Here is a 13,093-nt window from a genome sequence, read left to right on the forward strand (position 1 = left end):
ATCTAGGCAGAGCAAAGTCAAAGGCAGACTGACTGGTGTAAATAAGGAATAGCTACTTTCTTACAAAGGTTTTCTCAGGATAGCTGGTGGGTTCTGGTGGGTTGCCCGCTGATCAACATGTCATGCTAATTTGCTATATAGGGAAAACACTCCACTTACATTGCCACTTTATATGATACATCAAAATAATTTTCAGATGGATTAAGGTATTTCATGTATGTGTGTACAGGTATATTTTTATTGTTTTAAAAAAAAACCTCAGAGAAAGAAGAATACCAAATCTCTGAAGAGGACAGGACTTTAAAGGCATTCAAATATGGTTTAAAAAAGAAATCACATATCATTTTTCTCTAAGATCTACAAGTTATTGCCCTCTCTCTCAACTCCTTCATAATCAGGCTTTTGAAAAGAATTCTCCAACTCACTGTCATTCCTCAAACTATTTCTTTTTGGTTAGGTAGACACCACTCCACTAAAGTAGCAACTTAAACAGACATACTTTCCAATTCTGATCTCACGTGAGTAACCTCTCTTCAGCATGTTTCTGTTGTCCATGCCATTTCTTCTTTGAATCACTTTCTTCCTTTTGCTTTTGTGAGGCCACAATGTTCCAAGTTTTCTCCTACCTTTCTGGCCACTCCTACTCAGTCGCCTTTGTCATTTCCTCTCCCTTTCCCTTATATTTGTATATTGTGTGTGGTTTATTAATTTTTAACTATATTACTTGAAATGTGATGGAAAATACATAGAACAGCTGAGTAAAAAAAAAATTTTTAAATAAAGCTCGACTCTTAATTCAAGCAAATTTGAGAACACAGTTTAGACCAGGAACCTTAAAATGAGATTGTTAAGTTTCCTCCAAATCTAATCCTAAAACCTTACAGATACAAACCTGCTTGTGGATAGAGGACAGAATGACATGATTAGATATATGGAACAGATGCTGGATTCATGTGCCTAAAACGGGCCACAGGGACGAGGCTCCCAGTGTGCTTTTCCCATCTAGTCAAAGGAGAAGCAAACGGAATGAAGGAAAATGCTAATTAAGATTGCTTCTAAAAAGATATTTTCAATCTGGTTTCATCATCTTTCTATCTCCCTTCCTTTGCTTTCTTCCTCCCTCCCTCTCTCCTTCCTTCCTGGTTTAAGTTAAAATTTTATTTTAGAAAATAAAATCTACATACAGAAAGATAAATCTTATATGCAAAGCTTGCTCAATTATCACAAAGTGATCACACTTATATAAGAACTCCAGAAACATGAGCCTCCCCCTTCGCCCTCCCAAACACTACTCCCTTTGTTCTCCTCCCAAATAACCACTACTACAGATTAAATATTTGTATGTTGTCCCCCCTCCCCCCTCACCCAATTCATATGTTGAAGCCTAATCCCCAATGTGATGGTATGTGGAGGTGGGGCCTTTGGGAGGTGATTAGGTCGTAAGTGTGGAATCCTCATGAATAAGATTAGTGCCCTTATAAAAGAGGCCCCAGGGCCCTCCCTTGCCTCTTCTGCCATGTGAGGTCATAAGGAGAAGATGGCTGTCTATGTAAGCAGGGCCTCACCAGACTGAATCTGCTAGCACCTTAATTCTGGACTTCTCAGCCTCCAGAACTGTTTGAAATAAATGTTGCTTAAGCCACCCAGTATATGGTATGTTTGTTATAGCAGTGCATATGGACTAAAAACAACCACTATCTCCATTTCTGATACAAGAATTTTGTTTTGCTCATTTCTGAACTTTATATAAATGGAATCATACTACATGTATGATTTTTTCATATGACTTTTTTCCTTCAACATTAAGTTTGGGAGAACCATTCAAGTTGTTGGATGTAACTTTGGTTGTTGGTTTTCATTGGTATACATACAGTATTCCATTATAGGGATATGTTATAATTCGTTTATCCATTCTATAATTGATTGACATTTCTACTTCCAGTTTAAAATCTACAAATAACGTTGGTATAAACATTTTTGTACATGTTCCATGGAGACGTGTTCAGCATTGATAAAGTGGCTGTCACAGTATTATCACCTTTAGGAGAAAACACCAAACTGTTTTCCAAAATGATTGTAATAACTTATACTTCCAGCAGCACTGTATGAGCGTCTAAATGCTCTATAGCCTTGCTAACACTTGAAAATATCAATCTTTTAAATTTTAACCATTCTTGTAGGTATATAGTGTTAGCTCATAATACTTTTCTTTAAACTGAACGGCAGTTGATTTATAATATTGTATTAGTTTCATCATAATACTTTTTAAATTTGCATCTATTCCTGTCTACTACAGTGAAGATATTTTCTTTTTTGGGGTCATTTATATATATCCCTCTGTTAAGTCTTCTATTCAATTTTAAAATTGAGTTGTCTGTATTTTTCTTATTGACTTTTAAGAGTTCTTATTATATTCTGGATATAAGCCTCACCATTTATGTATTGCAAATATCTTGTAATCTATTGCTTACCTTTACATTCTTTTAAAAAATATTTATTAATAAATATATATTTTTATTTTTTAAGTAAAAAATAAAAGCTGATGTACAATATCATGTTAGTTTCAGGTGTACTACATAATGATTTGACATTTGCATACACTATAAAATGATCACCATGATAAGTCTAGTAACCACCTGTCCCCATACTAAGTTATTACAATATTATTGACCATATTCTTTATGCTGTATGTCTCCATGACTTATTTATTAAATAATTGAAAGTTTATACCTCTTAATCCTCTTCATCTATTCCCCCCTACCCACCTCCCGTCCTTCTTGCCTTTACATTCTCAATGGTATCTTTTGATGAACAGAAATTCATAATTTTAAGTTAGTCAAATTTATTAATCGTTTCTTTTATAGTTATTGTTTTTGATCTGTTTAAGATGTCCTGAGCTACCTCTAGGTTTGAAGATACTCTCCTATATTCTATTTTGGGACCTTTATTATTTTGCCTTTCACATTTAGATCTACAATCTACCTGAAGTTTATTTTTGTTTATGTTGTAAAGAAGGGATCAAGTTTGATTTCTCCTCCCATAAGCTATCCAAATAACACAACAATGTTTACGGAAAAGATCATTCTCTCAACTCTACAATACCACCTAGAATCTGTTTCTGGGTTCTCTCTTCTGTTCTATTGGTTATTTGCCTAGCCTTACATGAACACAACATCATCTTAATTTCTATACCTTTATAATAAGTCTTGAAACACATCCTGGTTATCCTCAGTTTGCCCCTCTAAAATATACTTGTCACTCCACTCTTTTCTGCTCTATAATCCAAAAGATTGACATTGTTGATTTCTATCAGTGGGCCTATTTGCCTTCTGGAAATTGTTCTTCTTATAGTTCCCCCATGATTGTTCTTTCCTTAGCAGCTGTTTCCAGCTGGGCCTCATAGAGTTTTGAGTTATGCATGTGTATCGTGGTATTCAGTCAAAGACTCAGTGGTGATTCTAATGCAGATCTAGAACTTTTTGTCTAACTCCTTTTTCCAGGTTAGTCTGCTTCACAATTCTAGCCATCCACTCTTATTTTATTATTTTGTATCTTCTATATTCCATGTTTCTAATTTTTTTTCAGTTCCTTTTCTAACTTCTTGAGATGGATTCTTAGCTTATTAATTTTGAGCCTTTATTTTCTTCTAACATATGTAAATAATATTTCAAATTCCCTGTAAGAATGGCTTTAGCTGAATCCAAGTTTTCCCATGTCATATTTTTATTATCATTCAGTTCAAAGTATTTTTCAATTTCCATTGCAATTTTTTCTTTGACCCCATGGGTTACTGAGAAGTATCTCTTTTCTAACACCATCTATGTAAGGCTTAATACGTAGTAAGGAAGGTATATACTGTGTTTGTTCAAAAATTTTCAGGCCAGACTGTGGTTAACTTTGGGAAGGAGGATGAAAGGGTGAGTTCTAGAGCATTAAGAACATTCTACTTCTTGATATGGATGGCGGTTTCATGACTATATTTATTTTGTGATAATTCCTCCAACTATACTTATGTTATATATTCACTAAAAAGTCAAAAAAGCTTCCTGGCTATTTTTATACATGTGCTCTTCCCATATGGACCTTAAAGTAATTTTATCTATTCTCAAAAACAACAAAAAAAGTGAGTTTCTAACTGAAATTGCATTATACATTCACTTACCTTATATTTTTTCATAACTGCATTGCTTTCAAAGTTAGCTGTTTCTTCCATAAAACGGCCCACTAGTAGCATAGCTCGTCCATGGATTAACATGTTCTTACTTTCAGTTGGGGTTTTATTTTCAGGAAAACATAACTCAACACCCTTCTGAAGAACAATTAGTGCCTGGTGAACATCACCCTGAAAGAAAAAAGGCAACAACAAGCCTTTTAATTTAAGAACATATTTCCATTTTCTGAAAAGCAAATAAAACTGTTAGAATTTAAAGTTCATAAGGTATTTTATGTATAAATCTATTCGTAATTTCATGTTCATCTCTCATTTTCCTCCTATGAAAGTAAAACCCTAAACAGGAATCATTGCTTCATTTCATATAGAACTCCTGTATTCATTCATTCACTTGTTTTTTACAGTCAGTCAAAGTGCAGGGAACTGAAGATATATGTAGATGATTAGGGATAAACAAACATAAATATGTCAAAATCTCTAGCTTAAAAAAGTTCACAGTATGAGCTTCCCTGGTGGCGCAGTGGTTAGAGTCCATCTGCCGATGCAGTGGACGCAGGTTAGTGCCCCGGTCCGGGAGGATCCCACATGCCGCAGAGCGGCTGGGCCCGTGAGCCATGGCCGCTGAGCCTGTGCGTCCGGAGCCTGTGCTCCGCAACGGGAGAGGCCACAACAGTGAGAGGCCCGCGTACCGAAAAAAAAAAAAAAAAGTTCATAGTCAAGTGAGGGAATAAACTATAAAACAACAACACAATGTGCTAAGTGTTATTAACAGAAGAATATACATGCATATTATGTAGGAAAGAGAAGACAGTCTGCTAAATCTACCTGAAGATATAGGAAAATGGAGTTGAGCAGTGGTCAGGCAAAGTAATCACATGAGGAAAATCTAAATTAGGTCCTAAAAAATGAGTAGAAATTTTCCTGGCAAAGAATTCAGTGAAGGACACTCTTGGTAGAAGAGTGTCTCAATTTTAGTTGAGAAAAAGGCAAGTAGTCTGGTTTTAGCTGAAGATTAAAGGGTTTGTGAGATAAAGGGTTTGTGAAGACTAAAGGGTTTGTGAATACTAAAGGGTTTGTGACAACTGAACCTGAAGAGGTAGGCTGAGACTCGATGAGAAAGGGCCTTGTGTACTTTCTAAAGTTCTGACTTAATCCTAAAGCCATGAAGAATACTTTGAAGGATTTTAACTGGGGGAGTGACATGATTCAGTGTACATTTTAGAAAGATGACAGACTGCAGTAATGAACACCAAGAAATGGTGAGACCTCAAAAAAAACTTAATATTGCCAGAGGGTGTAAATGCTAAGGGCATGAAGGAAAGCAGCAAAGATAAATAAGAGGGAGAGGATTCAAAAGATATTTCTAAGGTCAGTTTAGTCTCCAACTTGATGTGGAAAGTGAGGGAGAGGAAGAAGTTCAAGATGATGCCCAGATTACTGTCATAAATGAGAGGATGTGACAGAGTCCTACTCAGAAAAATAAGGAATATGGGAGGAGAAACAGGCAGTGAATTTTACATGATGAATTGCATTTTGAGCATACTGAATTTAAGGTATTACAATACATACATGTTCTAGCACTAGTTCTGAAAATGACCTGACTAATGCAGGCTGAATTATTACTTTCATCTCCCATCCAGGAAACATCTCCTCCCCTGTCCTTTCTTAGCCACCATAAAAGTTGGTTTAATCACAGATGGCACCAACTATAGTTGCTAACCGTCAATTACAGAACATGCTATGCCTACTACTAATTCTAGACTGGTGGCAAGCATGAGGAGACATGAAAGTAAGAGTCCTTTAAATCTGCGGCATGAGCTTTTCAAGGAGTTTGTATATTTTAAAGCCCCCTTCTTATAACTGTAGCTTTAATCTGAGGATTGCTGAGGACGTTTGTTCTGAAGCTAAGCCCTTTCTGACAGGCTAGATTAGAAGTGGATCTTTACAGCAACAGTGGCAAGTCTACACAAAACTAATTATCTGCCAAGAATGTAATAAGGACAGTGTTATGTTCACCTAAACATTTCTTGAGTGCACTCATGTATATATATATGTGTGTGTGTGTGTATATATACACACACATATATATACACACATATATATATGGTAAAAACAAAGTAAAAATTGGTCATTTCCCTCAAGAAAAAAATGGAAGACAGATGAAAACAGAGAGAACTGCACTTTCAGTCTTGAAATGGGAAAATATTTGGGGACTTCAGGATAGAAGGAAGTTTCTTCCAGATGATAGTAGATAAATGATGCAGAAAGGTGACAGAAATAGAAGGTTCTGAATTTAGATTAGGGATCTAATCTCTGTCATGCCTTTGTAGGAAGTACCTATGATGGAAGTACGTACAATGACGTCCCCTTGGCCATTACCTTGGACCACAGCCACTTTGCCCTTTCCACATACAGTTCAGCAAGTCGTGATTCTCCAGCATTAAGGAGAGCATTGTAGGCTGTCTGGTGGTGACCAGCCTTTCGAGCTACTCTGGCACTCTGTAGCCAGCATTCTCCAACCATGTCTTTGTAATCTGGTCTAAAGGAATGTGACAAAATGGGGGGGAAAGAGCATTTTTAAGTATATTCAACAGCTTAATTAAAATATCTCTTCCTAACATGGAACCTTCTCAATATATCTTTTCAAAGGAATCAAAGAATATTTATTTGTTAAAAAACTAATTTTAATTTTCTTAGAGTTCTCCATTGTTATCAATTACAAGCCTATGAAGACCTTACTATTGACTTATATCTGTACCTCCCCCAGATACGTTTTCAACATTAAAAAAATGATATATTGCACATAAAAGTAATTTTTAAGTTCTAGGCTCATTTTAACTATATAGTGTAGACTTGACAACTGACAATAGAAAAATACAGATTCAGAGAGAAAATTAGGAAAGATAAATACTCCCAAGTAATATGCAAATATAATACTGAATTCACAATAACTGACATGCAAAAAAAAAGTGTGTAAAACCTTTTGTTGAGGCTTAATAAAGCTCTCCGGAGAGCCAGTATGGGCTCCTTTGCTCTGTAGGAATTCTGGGTCATTTCTAGTCGAGCCACCCAATTTAGTGAATCTTCTTGAGTACTGTCACCTGGAGACTGGTGAAAAAGTGGTTTGACGCTATGCTCCAACTCACACAACATGTGCAATCTGAAGACACATAGAGCCTATGTTAATATGTTATAATAGTCAGCCATATTAATCTGACATATAAAGCATGTACTTTAAATTAACCATAAAGAATATGAAATGTGCAGTTTTCTTTGGAAAAACTTTAACCAATATATATTCTTGGTATATAAACAGTAACATTTAAAACTTTTCAAATTGGGTATAAACACTAATTTATGTTGATTTGAATAGTTAGTGCTTTGCTATGATCCCTAGACCCCTCTAATTAAATTGGAGAAGGGTATATAAAACTAAATTCAAATGTATGAAAGCCAGACTTTACCACCTGTATAAAGATAAAAGAAAATATAAATCAATGTAAATATTTGTATATATTGCTGGTGCTATTGTAAGAGGACCTGGCATAGTAGATGCCAGTAAAAAATTGTGAAATGAATGCAATTTTAATTTTTTTTTTCCTAAGGCTGATGGAAACATTTGTGATACATTCAAATTAACTTTTTCCCATGTCTATAACCCAGTGTTCAAGCATGCAGTTGAGCAGCTACATAATTGAATTAATCCCAGTGGTCCAATCTCTGGTTTCATTAAGCTGTTACCAAAGGGGCTGATACAAAATATAATTTAAAAAATAGCGTATTTTTCTTTTTAATTTACTGTTGTTCAATTACAGCATATGTTTTATTCTTTTCTTCAGGTAAATTAACAGACCTAAAATGTTTTCCATCATTTTCTTCCTTACCTCTAAAAATTAATATTACTTGTGAGTAATATTAATATTACTTGTGAGTAATGTAGTACCTACATTTGAGGGGGGAGTGGGAAATGTCAACTGCATTTCTCAAAGAGAAAAAGGAAAGGGAACCAACAAGTACTGAGCACCAATGTGCCAGGCAGAGTAGACGTCTAGTTATTTAGGTTATATAGAAAATAAACTATGACATCACAACAAGACAAATGTAAGATATTTTTGCTATTTTTTAGAAGTCTCATATTTGCCTTTCTAATTAAAAGGATGTATGTTAGGACATTTTTAAAAAACTATAGATAGGGTGATTGTGAGGTAAAAAAATGAAAAGAGCCATTTTGTGAACTCTGCGTAACACCAAACACACTATCCACTTATTTAGCGAGCACAAAATTCCAAGCCTGTCATATGACACCTACAGACCAGGAATATAAAAATGGAAACCTCAAAATACCTCACAATATATTCATATCCTCGTTGGTAAGAGCCTCTTTCAAAGCTTGCAGCTGAAAGAGGCACAATTTGTTCTGCTCTCACTAGTTTCAATGTGTCATAAAAAGCTGTGATATCTTTTTTTTTAGCTGATAATAATAACTGTCCCAGTCTGACACTCCATGTTGTAGATTTCCCATCTGAAAAACAAATGAAGAGTCAAGGCATGCCATGATAGCTGGATTCCAGAACAAGCTTTATTTCATTTGATAAAATGGTCAACAGAAATCCGGAACAAATAGTTTCATTCCACTTTGAACTTAAACAAGGCAATCATAAAACAAGCTGAGAGATTAATTACGAATGTTGCTTAGCTACTTAAGTCTAAATATTTATGGCATATTAAAACTGCTTATATTTTAAGAAGTAATTTTACCTGCTGCCAAATAGTTTTCTACCAAATCCCACTGTGACAATTTCCAAGCTGCTTCCACTCTGTATGTGTTTAATTCATCTGTCCATTCAGACCTGTTAAAAGAAATACGTATCACTTAAACATTTATTTAAAGTGGCATTTAGAGATTTTTTCATTGGTTTAGATACTCTATTTATTGTAGTTATTTGTTGCTCTATTCATTGTATTTGTATGGTATTGTATTTTGTATGTAGGTACAAAATAATTATCTCTATCCAAAACAATCCCCCAAATTTTAATGTTTCCAGTCCCCCAAAACATTTTTTTCAATAATTGCTTCTGATACAGCCATTTAAAAATGCCATTTTTGGGGACAAATTTGTCATATATTAGAGCAGAATTAATGCCTGGATAATTACAAAGAGCAGTTGTAAAATGAGTTGCATGCTTAACTTGAACAAAGAGCAGGGAGAAAAAAGAGCCAACTGAACATACATGCATTCAGAGGTAAGCAATTCTAATAACTTGGTATTTTGAATTAAATTTAAGACAAAAAACATAGAAGCTGGTGGGGTAGGTTGAGTACTGGGGTACATAGGACACTCAATAATAAAGGCATAACAATGTTACAAATTATGTGTCAATAGTATGACAAAGGATACAAAATTAGCTACCTAAAATACATAACTATTCTTAAATTATTTTCAGTTACTTTAAAATTGGGGTTTTTAAAAGCAGCATTATATAGGTAATTATTTTTTCTAAGTATCCTACTTATGTGACACTAAGATGGCTAGTGATGTTTAGATCATGACTGTATAGAAGAAGCTATACTTCCCCATGTTTCTTCTTTATTAAATCATATCATTTGAATACCTGCTATATACTAGACCCTCAGCTAGGTACATTTTTCTATTTAATTACCTAATAATAACAAAGGTACACATACTATAAATAAGGTAACAGACTCAGGGAGGCTGGGATCAATGCCCTTAAAAGCCCTCCTTGTTCTTTCTGTAGTAAAAACACGTAAAGAAAACATAACAAATGAGTCAATTAATTTTTATTAAAAAAAACTAAAGTAGTAGCATAAATATCGAATATTCTCTAATGTCTAAGTACCACCAAGAACAATTTAGAACAAAGCTAAAAGAAATACAATAGAAATATAATTTTCAAAAGTCCAACTTTGAATAACTTCACTAGCTTATCACTCGATGCCAAAGTATCAAAATTTTAGGATACAAATCTGAGTAGAGGCACAGGGATATCGGCTCGGTGCTTTGTGACCACCTGGAGGGGTGGGATAGGGAGGGTGGGAGGGAGGGAGACGCAAGAGGGAAGAGATATGGGAACATATGTATATGTATAACTGATTCACTTTGTTATAAAGCAGAAACTAACACACCATTGTAAAGCAATTATACCCCAATAAAGATATTAAAAAAAAAAAAATCTGAGTAGAATTAGCAGGAGTTGCTCTCCAGAGGGTATATATCACACCAAGAAGTACCAAATGGCAATGAGGATCAGGCTGTGAGAACTTACTTCCATAAAAGTATTAAAAAAATGATTGTGTAGGTTAAGCACAGTCAATAATTTTGGAGAAATATTTGTTTAAATGCAAATATTCTCCCCAAAGAAAACTCATCCCCTCAATGACCATTTGCTTCAAGGATACAGTATCCTTCATTGAATATTGAAACTTGCCTTTCCACAAATCGAACGATCAGGAGGCTCTATGTATCACAGATCCAAAGAGAAGACTGTGCAGTGTGCATCATAAGGAAACATGACACCTCAGCTTGAGCCAAAACAAACTTTCCCAAATTTCTGCAACCCCTTTATTCACAAGGTCTCTCAATTAATCTGGAGAAACATATCTAAAACATATAACAAATCTTTCCTTGCTTCTGTAAAGCTTCTTTCATCATTTCATAAATCCACTAACCATCCAACTAACATTGAGCTTCTCTACTGCCAGACATTGTAGAACAGTGGTCTTTAAAATCACAGTTTGGAATTTATAGAAATTATAGAGCTGTTTTCAGCATGAACTAACTAAAAACAGTGGCCTGTGCTCTTTGGCAAACTAAGATCCCATCACTTTTGACCAGATCTCACTGTCCAGAAAAGTCAACTGGGGTCTGGTAAATACATTAAGGAGTAAGGCTTTTTCAAGAGCACAACCAACCTTCCTAGTAATTCTCTAAACTAGAAGAACCATGCATGTCTTAATCTCTGCCACATGTAAGTACTTTTTTGGGGGGTATCGTTTGGTTTGCTATAAGAAACCCATTTTCTTTAGGAAAGGAAGGCTACTTTCATTTTTACTAGTCTTTTAGGAGAAAATCAACCCACACATTCTAGAGTGGTATTCCTTAGTTCAGTCACAAAGTTTCCCTCTCCCCAGCACAGAAAATAACTGGTGCTGATAATGTAGGCAGAGGTTAGATATCTTCTGGGAATACTAATATGAGCTTCACCAATAGTAGGTAAAGTCTTGCAGGTTCCTGTCATAAAGCAAATTTAATTCAAGGATGACTCTTTGCATAGAAGATAAGCTGTTAAGTGCTAGATTGACTTAAGAGACAGCAGGAAAAATTATTTTTTGGTGTTTATCTCCAATACCATGAAAACAAAAAAGATTTCATTACTTTAGTAAACATTACTTCAACCCAATTAATTAATTAAAAATTTCCCATTCCAAACCAACAACAAAAGAAAATCATTCTTTTAAAAAACATTACCTGTTAGCATGCACTCCATTCACCTGAGTGATTACAGTAGACAGCTGACCAAGACCTAACATGGACTTCACTACGCCATGATAGTGAATGATCTGGAAATTTAAAAGTATTTAAAATAGCAACTGTTACTTCAAATACATCTTAGGAACCAAAAAGTGTTTAACTGATATTCATTAAAGAATGCTATTTACCTCACTGAGTCTACCTTTCTTAGTTTAACAACTGACTTGCTTGGCTGTATGGCAGAGCCCTCTACCGATGTCCTAAACACATCTGAATTTTTTTTTTTTTAATGGAGATAACCTATAAAAAACCTCAGATTGCATTTATTATCTTTTCCAGATATGGTCTGATTTTTGGTTCAGATCAAATATAAAAGTAACAAGTACTCCTTAATACTTTGTTTAAAGATTATTTGTCATATTATTTCTCACGTAAAAATTAAAACTCAAATGTCACAATATTACTAATATCGATTTTGGGCTTCAGTAACTGAAAAGTTAAATAGGATTGTGAAATATTCTTTAAAATTGAAAACAAGCCTGTGAAAAATAAAGGCCCTACACACTGAACTTCTGAGAAAATGAACATGTCAATTATGACAGAAAGGAATACCCCGAGATTAGAGAGGATCTAAGTCAAGATTATAAATCAATGATTCTAAACCCCTTTCCTGTTCCAACATACATGAGATATGCAACGTCCCCCCATTAGCAACTGTAGCCCAGTGATTCTAAGGGACCATTTCAGAGATTCCCAGATGGTGATAGGGGGCATGTGTAATCTGAAAAAGTTTCTTAGGCTGTAGAGAATCACTATTATTATTAAAAATTGATGCAAGTCTTATACTTTTAATAGCAAACTAAAATTATATCAATTTTAGAGTAATGGAACATAGAGTTTAATGTAAGTATACTTCACAGTAAATCTCATTTATTTGGGAGATTTGTAAGGTCACAGAAATTTGGTATTGGAAGGGATCTCTGAGATCCTCTAGCATGTCTCTAATTTTATCAATCAGGAAACTCAAGTTCAGAGACGGTTAAATATTTTCCAGACACACTGTGACCCTGGTAGAGACAGTATTGAAATTAAGGTTTCCAAAGTTCCTAGTTCAGAGTTCTTTTTGTTACAAGGCCTTTCATTTATCTCTTACCTGGTCTGGTTCTAACTGAATAGCCCTGTCATAACAAGCAGTGGCATCCCTCAGTAAGCCGATGCTTTCATGTTCAAGGATCTGTTCTTTTAGAGATGGTTCTGCCTTTCGAATTGCGCTTACTCCAGCCACTCCATCTGGTTCATGCATAGCAGCATACAATTTCTTTGTTCAATCATTAAAAAACAATCAAGGGAGGAAAAAAACACAACTGGAAATAAAACTATAAAGCCACCAGTTTATGTAAAAAAAATATATAAGAATTTTTTTCTCAAAGCA

General features: G+C 34.7%; 1 protein-coding gene across 4 annotated transcripts in view; it reads right to left on the minus strand.

Annotated features, from left to right (window-relative positions):
- Positions 1–13,093, minus strand: part of ATR (ATR checkpoint kinase) — a 102,609-nt gene that overhangs the window by 29,320 nt on the left and 60,196 nt on the right. For all 4 annotated transcript variants that reach the window (XM_027091645.1, XM_027091643.1, XM_027091644.1 and 1 more), the window contains 7 exons: positions 12,815–12,979; positions 11,659–11,750; positions 8,930–9,021; positions 8,516–8,693; positions 7,152–7,331; positions 6,551–6,710; positions 4,163–4,342 (listed from right to left, as the gene is read on the minus strand). In XM_027091645.1, coding sequence (XP_026947446.1) covers positions 4,163–4,342; positions 6,551–6,710; positions 7,152–7,331; positions 8,516–8,693; positions 8,930–9,021; positions 11,659–11,750; positions 12,815–12,979 — 1,047 coding nt within the window. The remainder of the gene's footprint in view (positions 1–4,162; positions 4,343–6,550; positions 6,711–7,151; positions 7,332–8,515; positions 8,694–8,929; positions 9,022–11,658; positions 11,751–12,814; positions 12,980–13,093) is intronic.

The sequence above is a fragment of the Aethalodelphis obliquidens genome, unplaced genomic scaffold, assembly GCF_003676395.1.
Source record: "Aethalodelphis obliquidens isolate GAN/ISIS:26980383/991018 unplaced genomic scaffold, ASM367639v1 scaffold72, whole genome shotgun sequence".
Lineage (NCBI taxonomy): Eukaryota > Metazoa > Chordata > Mammalia > Artiodactyla > Delphinidae > Aethalodelphis > Aethalodelphis obliquidens.